Source organism: Protopterus annectens, chromosome 3.part1 (genome assembly GCF_019279795.1).
Source record: "Protopterus annectens isolate FY-2018-M chromosome 3.part1, PAN1.0, whole genome shotgun sequence".
Lineage (NCBI taxonomy): Eukaryota > Metazoa > Chordata > Ceratodontiformes > Protopteridae > Protopterus > Protopterus annectens.
This window is the reverse complement of record NC_056732.1, coordinates 1,007,740,879-1,007,758,415: the sequence shown is the minus strand read 5'-3', so window position 1 is coordinate 1,007,758,415 and position 17,537 is coordinate 1,007,740,879. Positions and strand designations below refer to the sequence as shown.

The following is a 17,537-nucleotide window of genomic DNA, read 5'->3' as shown; positions in this document are numbered from 1 at the left end:
CTTGAGCAATTAAATCCCAATTTGCTTTGAAAAGAGACAGTCTTCCTCCCAAAGGAGCTGCCAGACGGGAATCTACTGGCAGCTGAAAAGACAGGTCATTGGATCTGTTTACGAAAGGACTGACCCCTGCCCTCACCAGAAGTCTGAGCAGGTGAACTCCCTGTTCTAGGCCTAAAAGAACCTTGAGCCCTGCCCCTACCACGTCTAGACCTACCCCTAGACTGGGAATCATAAGCAGGATATGTCCACCCCTTAGCCGGCCAATTTCTACTAAATTTAGGTGGCTGCACCTGCAAAAAATCTTTAACAGTTTGCATAGACTTAGCTTTGTCCTCCATTTTCTTTAAAACTGCTTCCACAGGCGATCCAAACAACACATCAGACTGTAAAGGAGCATCCAAAATCCTTGTCTTAACATGCTCAGCTAAATTCTGATCCTTCAACCAGGCATGCCTGCGAAGAACAGAACTAGTAGCCACCCTCGAGGAGGCCTGTACAGCATCAAAACCACATTGCAAAGAATGCTTACCCACTTGTTCAGACACATGAACCAAATCCAGCAACTCTTTACACTCAATACCTCCTGCCAAAGCATCCACCTTAGATTTCAATTGTGAAAGGAGGTAATTCTGATATTTTAGCATGTGAAACTGACAATTCAATGCTCTCATGGCTAGAGTGGAAGAAGTATACACTTTCTTTCCCCACCTATCCAAAGCCCTTGCCTCTTTATCAGTGGGAACAGGATTTTTAACCACAGAAGCTTTAACACCTTTAGGCCCTTGAGAAATAGTTTCTGGGTCTGCCCTAGGACTCTTAAACAAATACTTATGAGCTTCGGGCACCCTATAATACCTATCAGGCTTAACAGGAGCAGGAGGCAAAGAGTCAGGGTTCAGGGAAGCCTCTGCAAAAACATCTTCCACCACATTCAACACAGGAGGAATAGCTAAGGGCCTATGCTGGGGTAAAAACAAGAATTCCCTAAGCCTTTTCCTGGAATCAGAGTAATCCTGGCCTTCCCATTTAAAGTGCTCCCTCATGGAATGCAGAGTCTCTGAAAATGAGAAATCCTCAGGAGGAGTAGCTGTAGGAGTGGAATCATCCACATCAGAATCAGAATAAGTAGGATACTCCTGCAAATCTTCCGCAGAAGACCCTGAAGCCTCTGAACACTGGTCAAAACAATCAAACTCTGGTTCCACCCTAGGCCTCTTATCAGGCGGGGGCATAGAACCTCTAATCATAGTAATCAAATCTTCTGCCATTTTAAGCATATGTTTCTTAGGTACAGAACCCGAAATGCTAGGAGAAGCCCCCACTGAAGCCAAACTAGGCCTACCTCTCAAAGAAGTTTTGGCAACAGAAGGAGAGGCTCTAACTACCTTGGGAAGAGAGGGAAGAACAGTCACCCGAGAAGCCCCCTCAGCCTGGCCTACCTCCTGAGAAGGCACATCCTGTAACAGTAAAGATTCTGCCTGGGACTCCATGGAAACTCCTGGCAAAACCTCTGGCTCCACTGAGCCTCCTAAAGAACCGACGTCCGGGACTGCCGGTTCATCAGCCCTAGGCTTCGCTGTTTTGTCCTTGCGCTTCTTGGCCGGAGCGGGCGTCGGAGCATCCGACGGCATTTTATAATTGCAACGCTTCCCAAACACTAACCTGGCACAGTCTAACCTCCTCTTAATAGTGCGTTTGTTAAACCTAGCACAAGAGCGGCAACCAACAACGTGGTGCTCAGGCCCTAAACAAGGTATACACAAGGTATGGTAATCCCTATGAGGTATCTGTTTCCCACAAGAAATACAGTTATTCACTTTTTCTGACATCCGGTAAAATACTGAGGCAAGAAAAAACCAAAATGTTCCCCAACGGGGTACTTAGCCAACTCTGTTTCGGTCTGAAACTCCGGTTTCGGAAAGATTTCAGAACGCCAACCTGCACTCGCAAAACTGCTTCTGCATCGGACCACGCGGCAAAAAAGACTGAGGATATGGCGCCGGTCATGCGCATGAGTACCCTGACGTACTGACGTCAGTCTAATGCGCCCTGACCGACGTCAGCCTTATACTCTGGTATTCGGGCCGACTGGATGCGGACTATACCCAATAGTAAGGACTGCAGCAATGGGGAACGAAGAACATCATGGTAGATATGTTTTTAGAAAGGGGCTATGATTATGATTTAATAATGAATGTTAGGAATAGTATTCTGTTTCAAGGTAATTTAGAACCTAATGATATAAAAGGTAACAATTTTCTCCCTACCTTTAAAAGTGATATGCATAATTATAAGGAGAAAGTATCTTTTATCACAACTTACACAAATGACTTTCAGAACATCAGAAAAATATTACTTAATAACTGGAAAGTCTTACTGATAGATGAACCTACATTAAAGGTAGTAGGCAGCAACCCACATATAATTTATAGGAGCAATAAAAATCTGAAATCTTTATTGTGTGATAGATCTGATTTGACTAGCAATGATTTACAAAAGTCAATATATCCTTTTGGGACTTACCCTTGCCAGCATTGTAATTATTGTAAATTTATTACTAAATCACAAGATTTTACACATCCAGAATTTAACTATGTCTTCAAACCAAGATTTAGGGCCACTTGTGATACTTCAGGCCTAATTTACCTGGCCACTTGTGAATGCTGCTCTGTATTTTATATAGGCCTTACTAAAAGGAAACTGAGAAATAGAATTTATAACCACCAGTATGATATCAAAAAGAAGAATGAGTTAAACGCTCTAGCTAAACATATTATATCTAACCCATCACACTCTTTCGTTTTTAGGGTATTACAAATAGTGGAAGCTAATGCTAGAGGTGGTGATTACATAAACTCGATTGAATTAAATGAATTGAAATGGATTCTCAGACTTAGAGGCCACTATCCTCCTGGACTAAATAATTATATTACAATAAGATCTTTTCTTAATAATCGGAGATAATTTTATTACCCATATCCTATTTCTCTGATATATTATATTTTTCTATATTGTGGCATACAGCATTTTTTATTATGAATTTTTATTATGAATTTTATTTAACTAATTTCATTAACCACATCTAATGTTATGAAACATTTATTTATTTATTTACTTACCCATACATTTATTTATCTTTCCCTCAATACTTTAATGTTCATATTGGTCCATGAAATATTGATGGTATTAAAATAAATGTAGTTTTTGAAATACCTTTGAAACACATTTTTATTATTACTTCTAATGCTTCTAAGACTTATAAACCATATGAATATTTATTTATTTATATATATATTTATTTTTATATCTGTATACTAGTGTTTATATTTTTATTTTTATGTTCTATCAAAAAGTGTTTTTTAAACAAGCTATAATATATTTATTTATTAATTAATTGATTAACCTATTAAAATAATAATTTATTATTAATTTATTGCTTAGGGTAATTTCTGAATCATGAATTATGATTTTTTAAAATATTTTACACAAATTTATGCTGGTCATGAAATGTTTATATATATGTCTATATTTATATTTATATTCATTATAATATTTGTTATTATATGCTATACAAAATTAGCAAGAATGTTTTAGATAAGAATGCTGATTTAAATTCTCCTGAAAATCCTCTTGACATCATAAAATTTATAGGTCCATCTATACAGTTATTTATCTATATATTTATTTATTTATTTATTTATTCATTTATCTACTTCATTTTATGTATACTCACTGTCAAAATGCATTTTCAAATGTCTAATATCTGAATATTTATATATTTATAATATTTACAATATTTATATAATAATTATCATCTGACAGATTTTGATTCAAGAAAGGATATGAATAAAGATGAATCATATATAGTATACTGCGTTATACATGAAGATGATATATATCCAAGTGAATTCTAGATAACTTCAAATAGACACAAAAGTATGTATGTCTCACTATATTCAGCGTTCTTACTACTGTGTTGCTTTAAATTTTCTACAGATAATGACCATTTTAATTGAATTATTAGCTAATTGATTAACTAATTAACCACATTTATTGAACTATGCCTCCCTATAAATATGTTGACTGTTTCTAGTTGTATATTGTCTGAAGAAGCGTATCAGAATATACGCGAAAGCGCTCACCGTTTGTCTTTTCTTTTCTAATAAATTATTTCGTGCAACGTGGAGAGTCTGAAGTTTTTGTTCTTCAATTTTTTTTTTTTAATATCCAACTAAGCTAACACCAAGACATTATACAAACACTGGTCGCCAATAAAACAAAACAATGAGACACCACAAAAAAAACAGCTTTGACACACTTATTTTAGATCCGTGGGGCAAAGCTGTTTATTTGTGGTGTCTTTTTTTTAAGCTTACACCAACTGAAGCAGATGGGACTTCAGTTTAATGTATCACCAAGGGAAGGCACACCCATGAATGCAGCTCTCCCTTTAAGCTACACCAAAGCATCAGTAAAGGAAAATTTAATCCAAGCACCTAGGATGAGAACAGAATCCAAACCATTCTTATCTTCCAGCATCAAAGAAGTGTGTGCTATCTGTTGATGCTGATCTGCCTGTCTATCTGCACTGCACCATACTACTTGTCTGTCTACTGTCTCCCTGACTACCTATCTAGCGACCTTTCCCTCCATCTTAGATGAGAGTAAAAAATACTCAACAACAGTCTGGAAGGGATCTGCCTATCTGTCATTTAATTCATCTAACATAAATGTAAAAAAAAAAAAAAAATACAATAGGATAACAACAGATGACTGCAAACTGGGAGCCATTATTGAATCCTCAAATTATGTGGATATTCTACAAAAGGGCCTTACAGAAACAGATGCTTGGTGCCAGAGCCATGGGCTCAAGCTTAATGCCAAGAAATGTATAGTTATCCCCTTTGGGAAACACCATGAACCCGTGAATTACCACATAGGTGGCAGTACACTAAACACCAAAAGTGTGATGAGAAACTTAGGGACACAGGTGGGCAGTGGTCTCACCTTCGATAACCACATTGCCACAACAGTCAGGAATGATGTCGGCTGCCTTGCTTTATACTACTCATGACCTGACATCAGACTACAGTAGATGGCAGTCGGTGCACAAAAACATTGACTCTGGTATTCTGGCCAACCGAGGGCTACCACAACAGGGATAACCCACAGGTGATGACTGCAACAGTGAAACACGAAGAACATCTTCATTATGAGCAAAACACCTACAATGAGAGAACAACAAATGTGGATTCAGGAATAATACAGTATGCTTCATCCCCATGATATCAGACTGCTCAGATAAGTCCATCTGATTTAAAGAGGAAATGCACTGACTTCCAACAGTAGCACACTGGTTAGTGTTTCTGCCTCACAACACCGGTTTCTCCAGTTTAAATCTCAGCTCAGGTGCATTCTCCTCTAAGTTTGCATGTCTTTTCTGTATCCAGATTCTCCAATTTCCTCCCATATCACAAAGATGTGTTGCAGGTAAACTACTGATCTTTTAAATGATCTAAATATGGGTAGGTGTGTGTGTGTGTGTGTGTGTGTGTGTGTGTGTGTGTGTGTGTGTGTGTGTGTGTGTGTGTCTGCATGCACCTTGTAACTGGTTGGCACCCTGTCACTATGAGTTTCTATGCCTTGTGTCCACTGAGCACTGGGACAAGCTCTGGCTCTCCCATGATCCTGTGCTGCATTAAGAGGATCAACTGAGAATTAATGAAAGAGCTGCACTGAACCATCCTTGAGCATCAGGATGAGAAGATTCACAGAAATGTAAAAAATAATTCTGTGTGAGAATAACTTCAGTCTCTAATCAGAATAACCTCCCATAAGCAAGAGGCACAAAGATAAGCTCTCTGCTATTATAATATAGTGAATAAGGGATAGAATGGAGAAAAGTGAGCGGTCACACATACCAAGAAGTCAATAAAAGAACAGCAACAACTACATCACTAAGAAGACTTCTGCAGTCTGTAACAAGTGTAGTTGTGCTACGTCTCAAAAAAGATGCATTTTGTTCAAACAAAACTAAAGCATTTCACGAGTCTGCAAGTTATTTTTAAATCACTGTTTCTATTTTATCACTTCCAGTGAAAGTGGATTGTTCCTATTCATGGGTTCAACCAGAGATACACTATGAATTCCATGATATGCACTTTTTAAAAAATAGTTCATTTAATTTGTAATGAAATGCGTTTGACTTTAAATTAAATTGGCATTTATATCATTTTTATTTTATTTTTTATTTATCCTTTGTTGATCAGGTTTGTCTCCCTAAGCTAGTGGCTTTTCTTCAGGGGAGACCTAAGGTGGTATTTATACAACTGGAGGAAATTTGGCCAGGGCATTAGGGAACTTTTCCCTAAAAATGAGTGTCTAGGGGTGACAGGGATGTCTTTAAATAAGGAAAAAAGTAAAAGGTTTAGGTGACATAGTAAAGAAAGGGGGTATATACCTTACAATGAATGAAATTTCTCTGTTGGGTATAAAATTTAGGAACAAAGGTGTAAGTAGATGAGGAACCCCCCCCCCCGAACCAACAGATCTGGTACCAGGGGAAGATGCCAAGGCTGAGCCTGGGAAAGGCTGCGAAGGAGGGGATACCAATGCTGCCTGGGCAAATCTGAAGCTAGCAGAATACCATTTGATTTTTCATCCATTATCGTTAGCAGCACTCTGGGAAGAAGAGCCAGAGGAGGGCATGCATAAAATAAGAGATGTGTCCATAGGAAGGACAACGCATCCACCCTCCAAGCTTTGTTGTCAAACTCCCTGGTGCAGAAGGTTGGAAGGAGATGACTGGTGTGACAGGAGAAAAGATCCAGTTGTAGGGTGCCCCAATGATGAGGGATGCGATGGAAAATATCTCTGTTCTGTTGCCACTCATGAGGATCCAGAACATGTCTGCTCAAATGATCCACCAAGGAGTTCAGCCTCCCTGGAAGATACTGGGCTATTAGATGTAAGCCAACAGAAGCTACTATGGACCATAGTCTCATGCTTAGTCTGCACAAGGAGTAAGAGCGAGTCCCCCCTTGCTTGTTGATATATCACATGACTGTGGTATTGTCTGTCCTGATCAGCAGAGTCCTAGGGTAGGCCTGCTGCACTGCCATCAATTCTTTTAAGTTTATGTGCAGATGAATCTGCTGGGTGGTCCAAGTCCCCTGTATGCCCATGCCCTCCAGATGAGCCCCCCCATGCAACATCTGAGGCATCTGTGGTGAGAATCTGGCTTGCAGGCGGTGGGTGGAAAGGCAGACCCTTGTTCTGAAAACAGGCTGTCGCCCACCAGAGGAACTCCATTTGTAGACAGGGAATCAGGGGAAGAATCAAGTCTAAGTCCTGTATGTGCTGACACCAAAGATTCTTGAGGTACCATTGAAGTTTTCTCATATGCAACCTTGCATATGGGATCATCAAAATACATGAAGCCATGAACCCCAGTGCTTGCAGGAACTGCCTTGCAGAGAGCTGGGTCATGCTTGCCAAGTTCATGAAGTAAGTGGAAAGATCTTCTTGAGGGAGGAATACCATCTGGGTGGCGGTAGTCAGACTCACTCCCAGGAAAACAATCTCCCTTGAAGGAACCAACTGTGACTTATTTTCGTTCAGAGTGTAACCCAAAGAGGTGAGAATGTTCTTCACAAAATCCAAATCTTTTTCTAGTTGTTCTGGGGAGTTTGCTTGAATGAGACAGTCGTCCAGGTAAGGATAAATTTGAATGTTTCTCTGCCTGCAAAAAGCAATGGCTGGAGCTAGACACTTCATAAAAACTCTGGGAGCAGTAGATAATCTCCCTTGAAGGAACCAACTTTGACTTATTTTCTTTCAGAGTGTAACCCAAAGAGGTGAGAATGTTCTTCACAAAATCCAAATCTTTTTCTAGTTGTTCTGGGGAGTTTGCTTGAATGAGACAGTCATCCAGGTAAGGATAAATTTGAATGTTTCTCTGCCTGCAAAAAGCAATGGCTGGAGCTAGGCACTTCATAAAAACTCTGGGAGCAGTAGATAAGCCAAAGGGCAATGCAGAGAATTGATAGTGTTGTTCCCCAGCCCTAAAGCGAAGGAACCGCCTGCAACTTTCCCTTATTGGGATGTGCAGATAAGCCTTTTTGAGATCCAAAATTACCAGCCATGAATCCTTGCCCAGCATTGGTAGTAATTGTTGATGGGTGAGCATCTTGAATTTGGGAATAACCAGAAAAGTGTTTAGAATGGATAGATCCAGAATAGGGCGCCACATGCCCCCTTTCTTGGGTACCAAAAAAAGCTTTGAATAAAAACCTAGGCCTGCCTGATTTGCAGGAACTGGCTCTGTAGCTCCCATAGTCAGTAGGGAAGAAATTAGAGTTTCTATCTCTGACCTGAGAATTCTGAATATGTCTGGGTATCCTTGTAAAACAGGGAAGGTGTGGAAGCAATACTTGTAACCTTGGTTTACTACACTGAGAACCCATTTGTCATCTGTGATGGTAAACCATACCTCTGCGAACCTTTCCCCCAAAGGAAACCCAGTGTCTGCTGAGGTAGGCACAGGAAGGCCGGAGTCATTGAGAATGTTTGCTTTGGGAAGCTGGCTTAGAACTCCCCGATTTAGCAGAAGAAGAATGCCATTGTTTAGCCCTTTGAGGGGCAGAAGCCTACCCGCTGGAAGATCTGAAACCCCTAGGCCTAGAGCGACCCTGCTTGCTAGGATCAAGGAAAGACCAATTCTTGGAAGGATAATGCCTACTAAACCGAGGAGGCTGAACCTGAAGGAAATCTTTTACAGCTTGCATAGATTTTGCCTTATCCTCCAACTTCTTTAGTACCTCCTCAGCCTTATTTCCAAAAAGATTATCTTTGTGCAAAGGAACATCCAGCAATTTAGATTTAACTGGTTCAGAAAGAGGCTGCTCCCTGAGCCAAGAATGCCTTCTAATTATGGAACCAGTGGCTGCTGCTCTGGAGGAAGCCCCCAAAGTGTCAAACCCACAATGAAGAGAATGCTTATTAACTATAGCGGCAGAATTCAGCAAGTCTTGTAAATCTTTGTTCTCCGTCATGGAAGGAATATCTCCAAGTTTAGCCTTAATAGCCTCCAAAGTATGCTGCTGATACTTAAGCATGTGAAAAAGACAATTCACGGATCTAATGGCAAGAGTTGCAGAGGTATAGACTTTTTTACCCCACCTGTCCAAGGCCTTAGATTCCTTATCAGAAGGCACAGGGTTTTTAGCAATAGTAGCCTTAACACCCTTGGGGCCTTGAGAAATAATTTCTGGATCAGCAGTAGGGTTTTTAAAAAGGAATTGATGAGATTCAGGAACCCTGTAATACCTATCTGGTTTTCTGGGGGCAGGAGGGACAGAATTAGGAGTTAAAGAATTTTCCATGAAATCATCATCCACAACTTCCAAAACTGGAGGTATAGCCAGAGGCTTATGCTGTGGCAAATCTAAAACTTCCCTGATTCTTTTCTTAGACTGTGGAAAATCTTGACATTCCCATTTAAAATGCTCCTTAAGAGTATTCAAAGTATCCCCAAAGGAAAAATCTTCTGGAGGGGAGGAAAAAGGGATAGAGTCATCAGCATCAGAATACTCAAACCCAGAAAAAAGTTGAGAATGTCCTTCTTCACCAGTAGACATACTGGAAATCTTAGAAACTGAGACAGACAAAACATCAAGAGATAATTCCCTAGCCCTCTTTGAAAGGGGGGGGGGGGGTGAGAGCCTCTAATCAGGGAAAGAAGATCACCAGCCATCTTTACCAAATGGGACTGAGGTACAGGAGGGGAGGCCAAAGCCTGCTTGTGAGTAGGTTTGCAGCTGGAAGGTTTACTAGCAATCTGGAGGGACTCAGGAGGCCTAGCAACTGCAGAAGTCTGAATTAAGGTAGTCTGCCTGGTCCTGGTCTCATGTTGAAAAGAAGAGGCGTAAAGCGGCTCTGGACCCATCTGAGGCGGTGACAGGTGGTGGGTCTGAAGATTAAATAGCAGCCTATGGAATGGAGGGCTCTGTAAAGGTCTCGGCAGAGGCTTGTGGCTGAAAATCTGCGGACTGTAGGGACTGCGAAAGCGCCTCACTGACTACTGCTGTGCTGACGACCAATTTCACCGGTGCGTCGTCAGTAGATTTAACCCTAGGCCTGTTGCGGTCCTTGTCTTTGCGTTTCCTAGTAATAACCGAAGTCGGGAGACCAGAAGATGCCATACCAATGAACTTAGGCCAGACTCTGAAATGCTTATACAAAATCTTAGCTCTACGACATATGGTACTCGGGTTAAAGGAAGCACAGAGATCGCAGTTAGGGACGTCATGCTCAAGGCCCAAACAAGTTATACAATAAGAATGGAAATCATGACACGGAATCTGTTTTCCACAGGCAAGACAGTTATTAACTTTATCTGACATTCGTTAAAGCAAGAAAAGAGGATCCCCAACGGGGTACTTATCTGAAGGCGTCTTCAACTTGGTAGTTGGAAAGTGAAATGAAGGTAAATGGCCGACCGGCACTTGTGCGAATTGCATCTGCTTTGAGCTCCATGGCAAGAAAGACTGAGGAAATGGCGTCGGCTGCCTCCCTTTATACCTGACATACTGACATCAGTTTTACAACTGTCAGCAGCAGATGTCGTATACCAAGGACTCTGGTATTTGGGCCGACTGAGGGCTACCGGCAGCCGCATAACCCATATGTGAGGACTGCAACAGTGAAACACTAAGAACATCTGTAAAGAAGATGTTTTCAAATATATTTAAAAGTGGATAAAATAAACATGGATATGATTAAATGTGGATATTGCAAGAAAAGAAGTAAAGAATATGTTAAAAGAATAAATAAAAACTTATCTTATGCCGTACAGGTTATATAGAATGAAAGAATAAATGAAATTATGTTTAATGATAAATAGATTTTAGCAGCAATATTAAGTAAAATCATATCGTGGCCATGGAAAAAGGAGTGGGGTGTAATAGGGATGAAAATGTAGTATAACTGTAAAGGAAATTCTGAATATGTGTAAATATATTTGTATATCCATAGAGTTCTTTTTGTATATAAAGGACTCTTACTATTTTCAATAGGTGACGTGGGATCTTTTACATCCACCTGAGGTACCAACTCATGCAGATAAATTAATGTGGCTCAGTAAAAAAATCTTAAAAAATAATGTCTGACAGACCCTTTCCACATGTAACAATTGAACATGGACTTTGTAAAAAAAAATCAAAAGGAGGACGTTCCTCATGACATACAATTGAGAGGTATAGCTGAAAATGTGTTGCCCAATATCAATGCCTGCAATGATGACAAGTTCCATGGCAAAGATCAGCTACAACAGACACCTCAAAATACGTTTAGCAACTTTCAAGGTCTACAGAGATGTAACAAAATTTGTGGGATCATTTTTCTAAGGTTTACACAGTCAGTAACATTGTATGACACAGAAATAAAATATTAAACAAACAAACAAGAACTAACAATTCAGAACATACCTAATCCCAGACCTACAAACTCATCAGGAGGTGGATCTTTTGCTCCAGAGATTGAACCTTCTCTGCCTCTCACTGTCCCCGAGATGTAGCGTGGCTTCACTCCAGTACCAATTAACTGTGCAAGCTCTAGCTGACTGATGCACTTCAGAATCTAAAAGTTTATCCCAGAAATAAAATAAGGTAAATTTTCGATTAATCATCATAAAAACAAACATCTTATGAATGATGCTAAAAGTTTTGCTTCTGATGTGATAAGACATCCATTTGAAATGGCACAGACATATATAGAATTGCAAACACTTTTTTCACTTTTTTCTAAGGAAAGAATGACAAGTTAACAAAAATTAACAGGAGTGATCACAAAACTATATAGGAAACCTGCTCAAACAATTAAAATCAAACAATGTTCAAAAAAATGGAATGGGGAAATTTGATAACATCCAAATTATGTATTTTTGCTTCCCACTGACCTGCTCCTTTTGCCAGTTATGCCATATTCTGCTACTTTATTTTTCTGTTATCATTTTCCTAATGGAAACAAATTTTCTATGCCTGTATGTATACTGTGTACTCCCTATGAAGAAAAAGCTTGTTTTTCCATTATTTTGGCATATGTAACATTTTCTCAATCTGCTCACATGCATCTCTAATCATGGGCTACAAACAATATATTTACTTGCCAGATAAGAGGATACGAATACTGAGAACTGCAGTTTGTTCAGGACAGCATTTCATTTTCAGTGTGTTTTACACATGATTGTTGAGGAAATGATGAATACTGACTGTTACAAACTAGATGCAGACACAGTGTCATGTAGGAAGGCAGAAATCTTATGCTCAAAGAATGGGGTGGGGTGATATAGACTTTGAAGACTAAATTAGCAAATGGTAGACTAATCTTAAACGTGGCCACACTAGACACCACCTTGGGCATAAAGGAAGGATTAGTCCTGAGGGAAACCCTGCCCGCATGGAAAATAATGAAGGGTTCCACTGCCATGAGGGCCTGTAATTCAGACACTCTTCTTGCTGAAGTGATGGCTAGAAGGAAGGCTGTTTTTCAAGAAAGGAATTTCAACTTTGCTGTTGCAGCTGGCTCAAAGGGGGGGGGGGTGAGATTTTCCAATACAAAGTTAAGGTCCCAGGCTGGAGTGGGAGCTCTCCTGGGGGATCTTAAATTTTGGCCCCTCCAAGGAATTGTTTTAGCAAGGGCTGAGAGAAGAGGGGAGGCTCAGTCTTATAATGTGCTGAAATGGCAGAGGCATGAATTTTAATTGACGAGAAGGATAGGCCCTTGTGGAACATTTCTGTTAACTACTGTAGAACATGAGGTAAGCTGGGCACTGTTGTGCCCATCCCCTGAGCTTGGCTCCAGGAACAGTATCTTTTCCACTTTTCAGCATAGGATTTTCTAGTACTAGGCCTCCTTGCCTCCAGAATGACATCCGGCACCTGCTTACTGAGGGACGCTAAAAGAGAGCTCAAGGAATTAGCCCAGCTGCAAGGTTCAGGGTTTGAAGCTGAGGGTGCAGAATCTGGCCCATCTGCTGGGACAACAGGGAAGGGGTCTGAGGCAGGTGCCATGGTTACAGCAGTGTCATACTGCGCAAGAGGGGGTACCAGTGCTGGCATGGCCATTCTGATGCAATCAGTATATTCCTTGGCTTGTCCTGTTTGATCTTTAGTAGAACCTGCGAGAGGAGGGGCAGAGGGGGAAAGGCATAAACTGAGAGGCTTTCCCAGGTAAAGGACAGGGCATCCACTTTCCAAGCTTGACTGTGGGGAGTTCTTGTGCAGAATTTGTTCAATTGGTAGTTCTGAGGGGAGGCAAACAGGTCTACTTCTGGAGTCCCCCATTTGTTCCTCAAGAGGTTGAATATTTTGGGTTCTAGTTTTCATTCGTGTGGGTCCATGAGATTTCTGCTTAAGTCGTCCGCCAGTGAATTTAGTTTACCTGGCAGGAATTGACCTTGTAGGTGTACTTGGTAGCTCAAGGCTACGTTCCACAGAGCCATGGCTAGTCTGCAGAGAGGGTACAACTGGGTTCCCCCCTGCTTGTTTATGTACCACATAACTGCGGTGTTGTCTGCCCTTCCGTGGTGGTGCCTCACAGCAAGAGGTTCTCCCGTTCGATTCTCGGTTTGTGTTGGGAATGCCTTCTGTGTGGAGTCTGCATGTCCTCCCCGCGGTCGAGTGGGCATTCGAAAGACATGCGATGAATGGGTGTGCCTTCACTGAAGGTTGGGCATCGGGCTGGCAACTCGACACCATTAAAAAAAAAAAAAACCTGCCAATTTTTAGCAGACCGGAGTTCTGCTGTGGCGACCTCTAACCGGGAAAAGCCGAAAGACAAACAACAACTGTGGTGTTGTCTGTCTTTACCAATAGTTGTCCTGGAAGAATACGGTCTTTGAAGGCTGTCAGACCATTCTGTACAGCTAACATTTCTTTTTTATTGATATGCAGGTGCATCTGTCTCGGGTTCCATTTGCCCTGAATGCACTGCCCTGCCATGTGAGCCCCCCATGCATAGTCTGATGCTTCTGTTGTTAGGGTTTGGGTGATAGGGGGTAGAGTGAAAGGGAGTCCCCTGTTGTGGTAGCAGACCTCTGCTCACCAAAGGAACTCTGTCTTCATACAGGGAATGATAGAAATCATTGTTTCCAGGTCCTGAGAATGTTAACACCATAGGCTTTTTAGATACCATTGGAGTTTCCTCATATGCAGTCTTGCATATGGAATTAGTAGAATGCAAGAGGTCATGAACCCCAGGGCTTGCAGTATTTTCCTTGCAGATAGCTGGGGTTTTGTGGCCAATAGTTTGAAATAGGTTGTCAAATAAACTTATTTCTCTGGAGTGAGGAATGCCATCTGGGAAGTTGTGTTCAAGCTTGCTCCCAGGAATACAATCTGTTGGCAGGGTACGAGGTGAGATTTCTTTTCGTTGATGGTGTACCCCAGTGAGGTTAGAAGTTTCTTTACGAATGCCAGGTGTTGTAATAGCAAGCCCTGGCTTTCTGCCTGAATCGGACAATCATCCAAGTATGGTTAAATCTGAATATTTCTCTGCCTGCAAAATGCAATGGCTGGAGCTAGACACTTTGTGAATACCCTTGGTGCAGTAGATAAGCCAAAGGGAAGTGCAGACAACTGATAGTGCATGGAGCCTGCCCTGAAGCGTAGGTATTTCCTGCAAGATTCCCTTATTGGGCTGTGCAGGTAAGCTTCCTTTAAGTCTAGGGTTGCCAGCCAGGCATCCTTGGCTAACATAGGAAGAAGCTGTTGAAGAGTTATCATTTTGAATTTTGGAACTACCAGAAAGGTGTTGAGAATAGAGAGGTCCAGGATAGGACGCCAGGAGTTGTCTTTTCTGGATACCAGAAAGTCTTGAATAAAAACCTTGTCCCCTTTGTTCTGCTGGAACAGGTTGAATAGCCCTGATACTGAGGAGAGAGAGAACCTGCTGTTGGGCCTCCGCCCATTGATTTTGGGGGTAGGTCTGGCCAACCATTTGGGGTTGGTAGTGTGTGGAAATGGAATCTGTATCCTTGGGAGTCTATGTTCAAAACCCATTTGTCCTGGGTAATGAGTTCCCAGTTTTTTGCATGCAGGGCGAGCTTTCCTCCTAAGGGAGCAGGTAGCTGAACAGGGCTTGGAAGGGCTAAGGTTAAGTCACTGTGCCATTTTTCCGTAGGGGGTGGCTTACTACTCCCTGCTTTGGAAGTGGGAGCTCCCCACTGCTTAGGTCTGTGCATAGCCTGAGACTGTAGTCTAGGTGGTCTGCTGTTCCTGGGTTTGGACTGAGAAGGTCTGGGAGGGACTGGAAAGGACCAGTTCTTTGAAGGCCAATGCCTACTGAATCTAGAGGGGCTGTACTTGTAGGAAATCTTTAACAGTTTGCATAGATTTAGCGTTTTCCTCCATTCTTTTGAGGACTTCTTCTGCTTTGCTGCCAAAAAGGCGGTCTTGGTTTAAGGGAGCATCCAGTAATTTAGCTTTAACATGATCTGGCAAGTTTTGTTCCTTAAGTCAAGCATGCCTTCTAAGTACAAACCCAGTGACAGCAGCCCTGCAAGATGCTTCTAAAGCATCAAAACCACATTGCAAAGTATGTTTACCAACTTGTTCTGCAGAATGCATTAAATCTTGCAATTCTTTGTGTTCAGCACAGTCAGGAATAACATAATTTTCTGTTTAAGTAGTCCCACAATATGGTGCTGATACTTTAACATATGAAACTGGCAATTTAAAGCCCTAATGGCCAATGTAGCAGAAGTGTATTCCTTCTTACCCCATCTGTCTAAGACTCTAGAATCTCTATCAGAAGGGGTAGGATTTTTGGCAGCAGTAGCCTTAATGCCTTTTGGTCCTTGGGAAATCGTCTCTGGATCCACAGAAGGATTCTTGAAGAGGAACTTGTGAGAGTCAGGTACTCTGTAGTACCTGTCAGGTTTTCTGAGAGCTGGAGGTAAAGTGTCTGGGGTAAGGCTAGATTCCAAGAAAGCATAATCTACAATGTCCAGAACAGGAAGGATAGCTAAAGGCCTGTGTTGAGGCAGGAGTAAGAATTCCCCAAGTCTCTTTTTGGACTCAGAGTAATCCTGGCTTTCCCAGTGGAAATGCTCCCTAAGAGTATGCAAGGTTTCACCGAAAGAAAGATCTTCCTGTGGGAAGCAGAGGGAATGGAATCCTCTGCATCACAATTCTCATAAGTAGATAAGGGCAAATCCTGGTAATCAGAAGGAGCAAAAATATCAGATTCCTGATCAGGAGAATCAGAAAGAAAATCAGTTCTAGGTCTCTTAGAGGGGGAAGGCTGGCTTCCCCTAATTAAGGTAATAAGGTCTTCAGCCATTCTAAGCATTTGTTTTTGAGGCATATGGGCCTGAGCGTGCGGTTTGGTCGTCAGTTTTCTAGGCGTAGTGAGAGTTTTTGGCCTGAATAAAAATGATGGCATCAATTTAATATGAATGTCTGTAAGCCTGAATACACTCTCAGAAGCCGGTGCCTGCACAGCAGCTCCAGACCCATCCAAGGTAGAGACATCCGCAGATTCCATAGTCGAAGAAGCATCTCCGAATGGGTCTCAGTAGAGGCCTGCGAATCTGAAGTAGCGGGTATCAGGGGCTGCAAAAGTGCCTCACTGATTACCGGCGGACTGGTGACTAGCTTAATTGAAGCGTTATTGGCAGATTTGGACCTAAGCGGTTTGTCTCTGTCTTTATCTTTATCCTTATGTTTTTTTCGGAAGATCTGTAGTCAGATGGCTTAACAAAGCTATTTTGGAGTACACAGATCGAGTACGAAAGTAATTGGCTGCAAAAATAGCTCAATGACAAATAGTTTGGGCGTTGAACAAGGCATAAAACCAACAGCGAGGGACGTCGTAGTCTGGGCCTAAACAGGGGCTGCAGTATGAATGAAAATCTCTATGAGGTATTTGCTTTCCACAGGTAAGACAATTGTTAACTTTTACTGACATCGGTTAGAGCAAGACATACGATCCCCAACGGGATACTTATCTTTTTTGAAGACTTCGGGTCTGAAACTCGAAAATGAAAATTTCAGGAGACGGCCAACCGGCACTTGGGAACTGCTTCTGCTTTGGGCACCGCATGGCAAGAAAGACTGATGCAATGGCTTCGACTGCATGTTTTATAACCCTGATGACCTGACGTCATGGAAGAAGAGACAGCATCCGATGCAGAAATCCGAAGACTTTGGTATTCAGGCCGGCTTGAGGGCTACCTGCAGACAGATAATCCAAATGTGATGGCTGCAACAGTGAAACATGAATAACATCAACTTTGAATAAAATACTTTTCCTGCTTGTTTTTTTGGTACCAGCTGCACTGCCCCTTGAGCACAGAGTTTTTGAATTTGTCAGAGGGGCTCTGTCCTTTGATTTGCTGGTATATCTGGATAATCTGCTAAACTTGGGTTCTCTTTGAAAGAGAATCTGTAACCTTGGAAAATGATTTTTAGGACCTGCCGATCTGCTGTGATGGTTTGCCACTTGTCTATGAATATGGATAGCCTTCCTCCTAGCTT

The 17,537-nt window shown here is 41.6% G+C and overlaps 1 protein-coding gene across 2 annotated transcripts in view; it reads right to left on the bottom strand.

The window, feature by feature from the left end:
* The window catches only part of ARFGEF1 (ADP ribosylation factor guanine nucleotide exchange factor 1), a 4,299,619-nt gene that overhangs the window by 1,729,903 nt on the left and 2,552,179 nt on the right, over window positions 1-17,537 (bottom strand). For both annotated transcript variants that reach the window (XM_044067163.1, XR_006364243.1), the window contains exon 22: window positions 11,487-11,637. In XM_044067163.1, coding sequence (XP_043923098.1) covers window positions 11,487-11,637 — 151 coding nt within the window. The remainder of the gene's footprint in view (window positions 1-11,486; window positions 11,638-17,537) is intronic.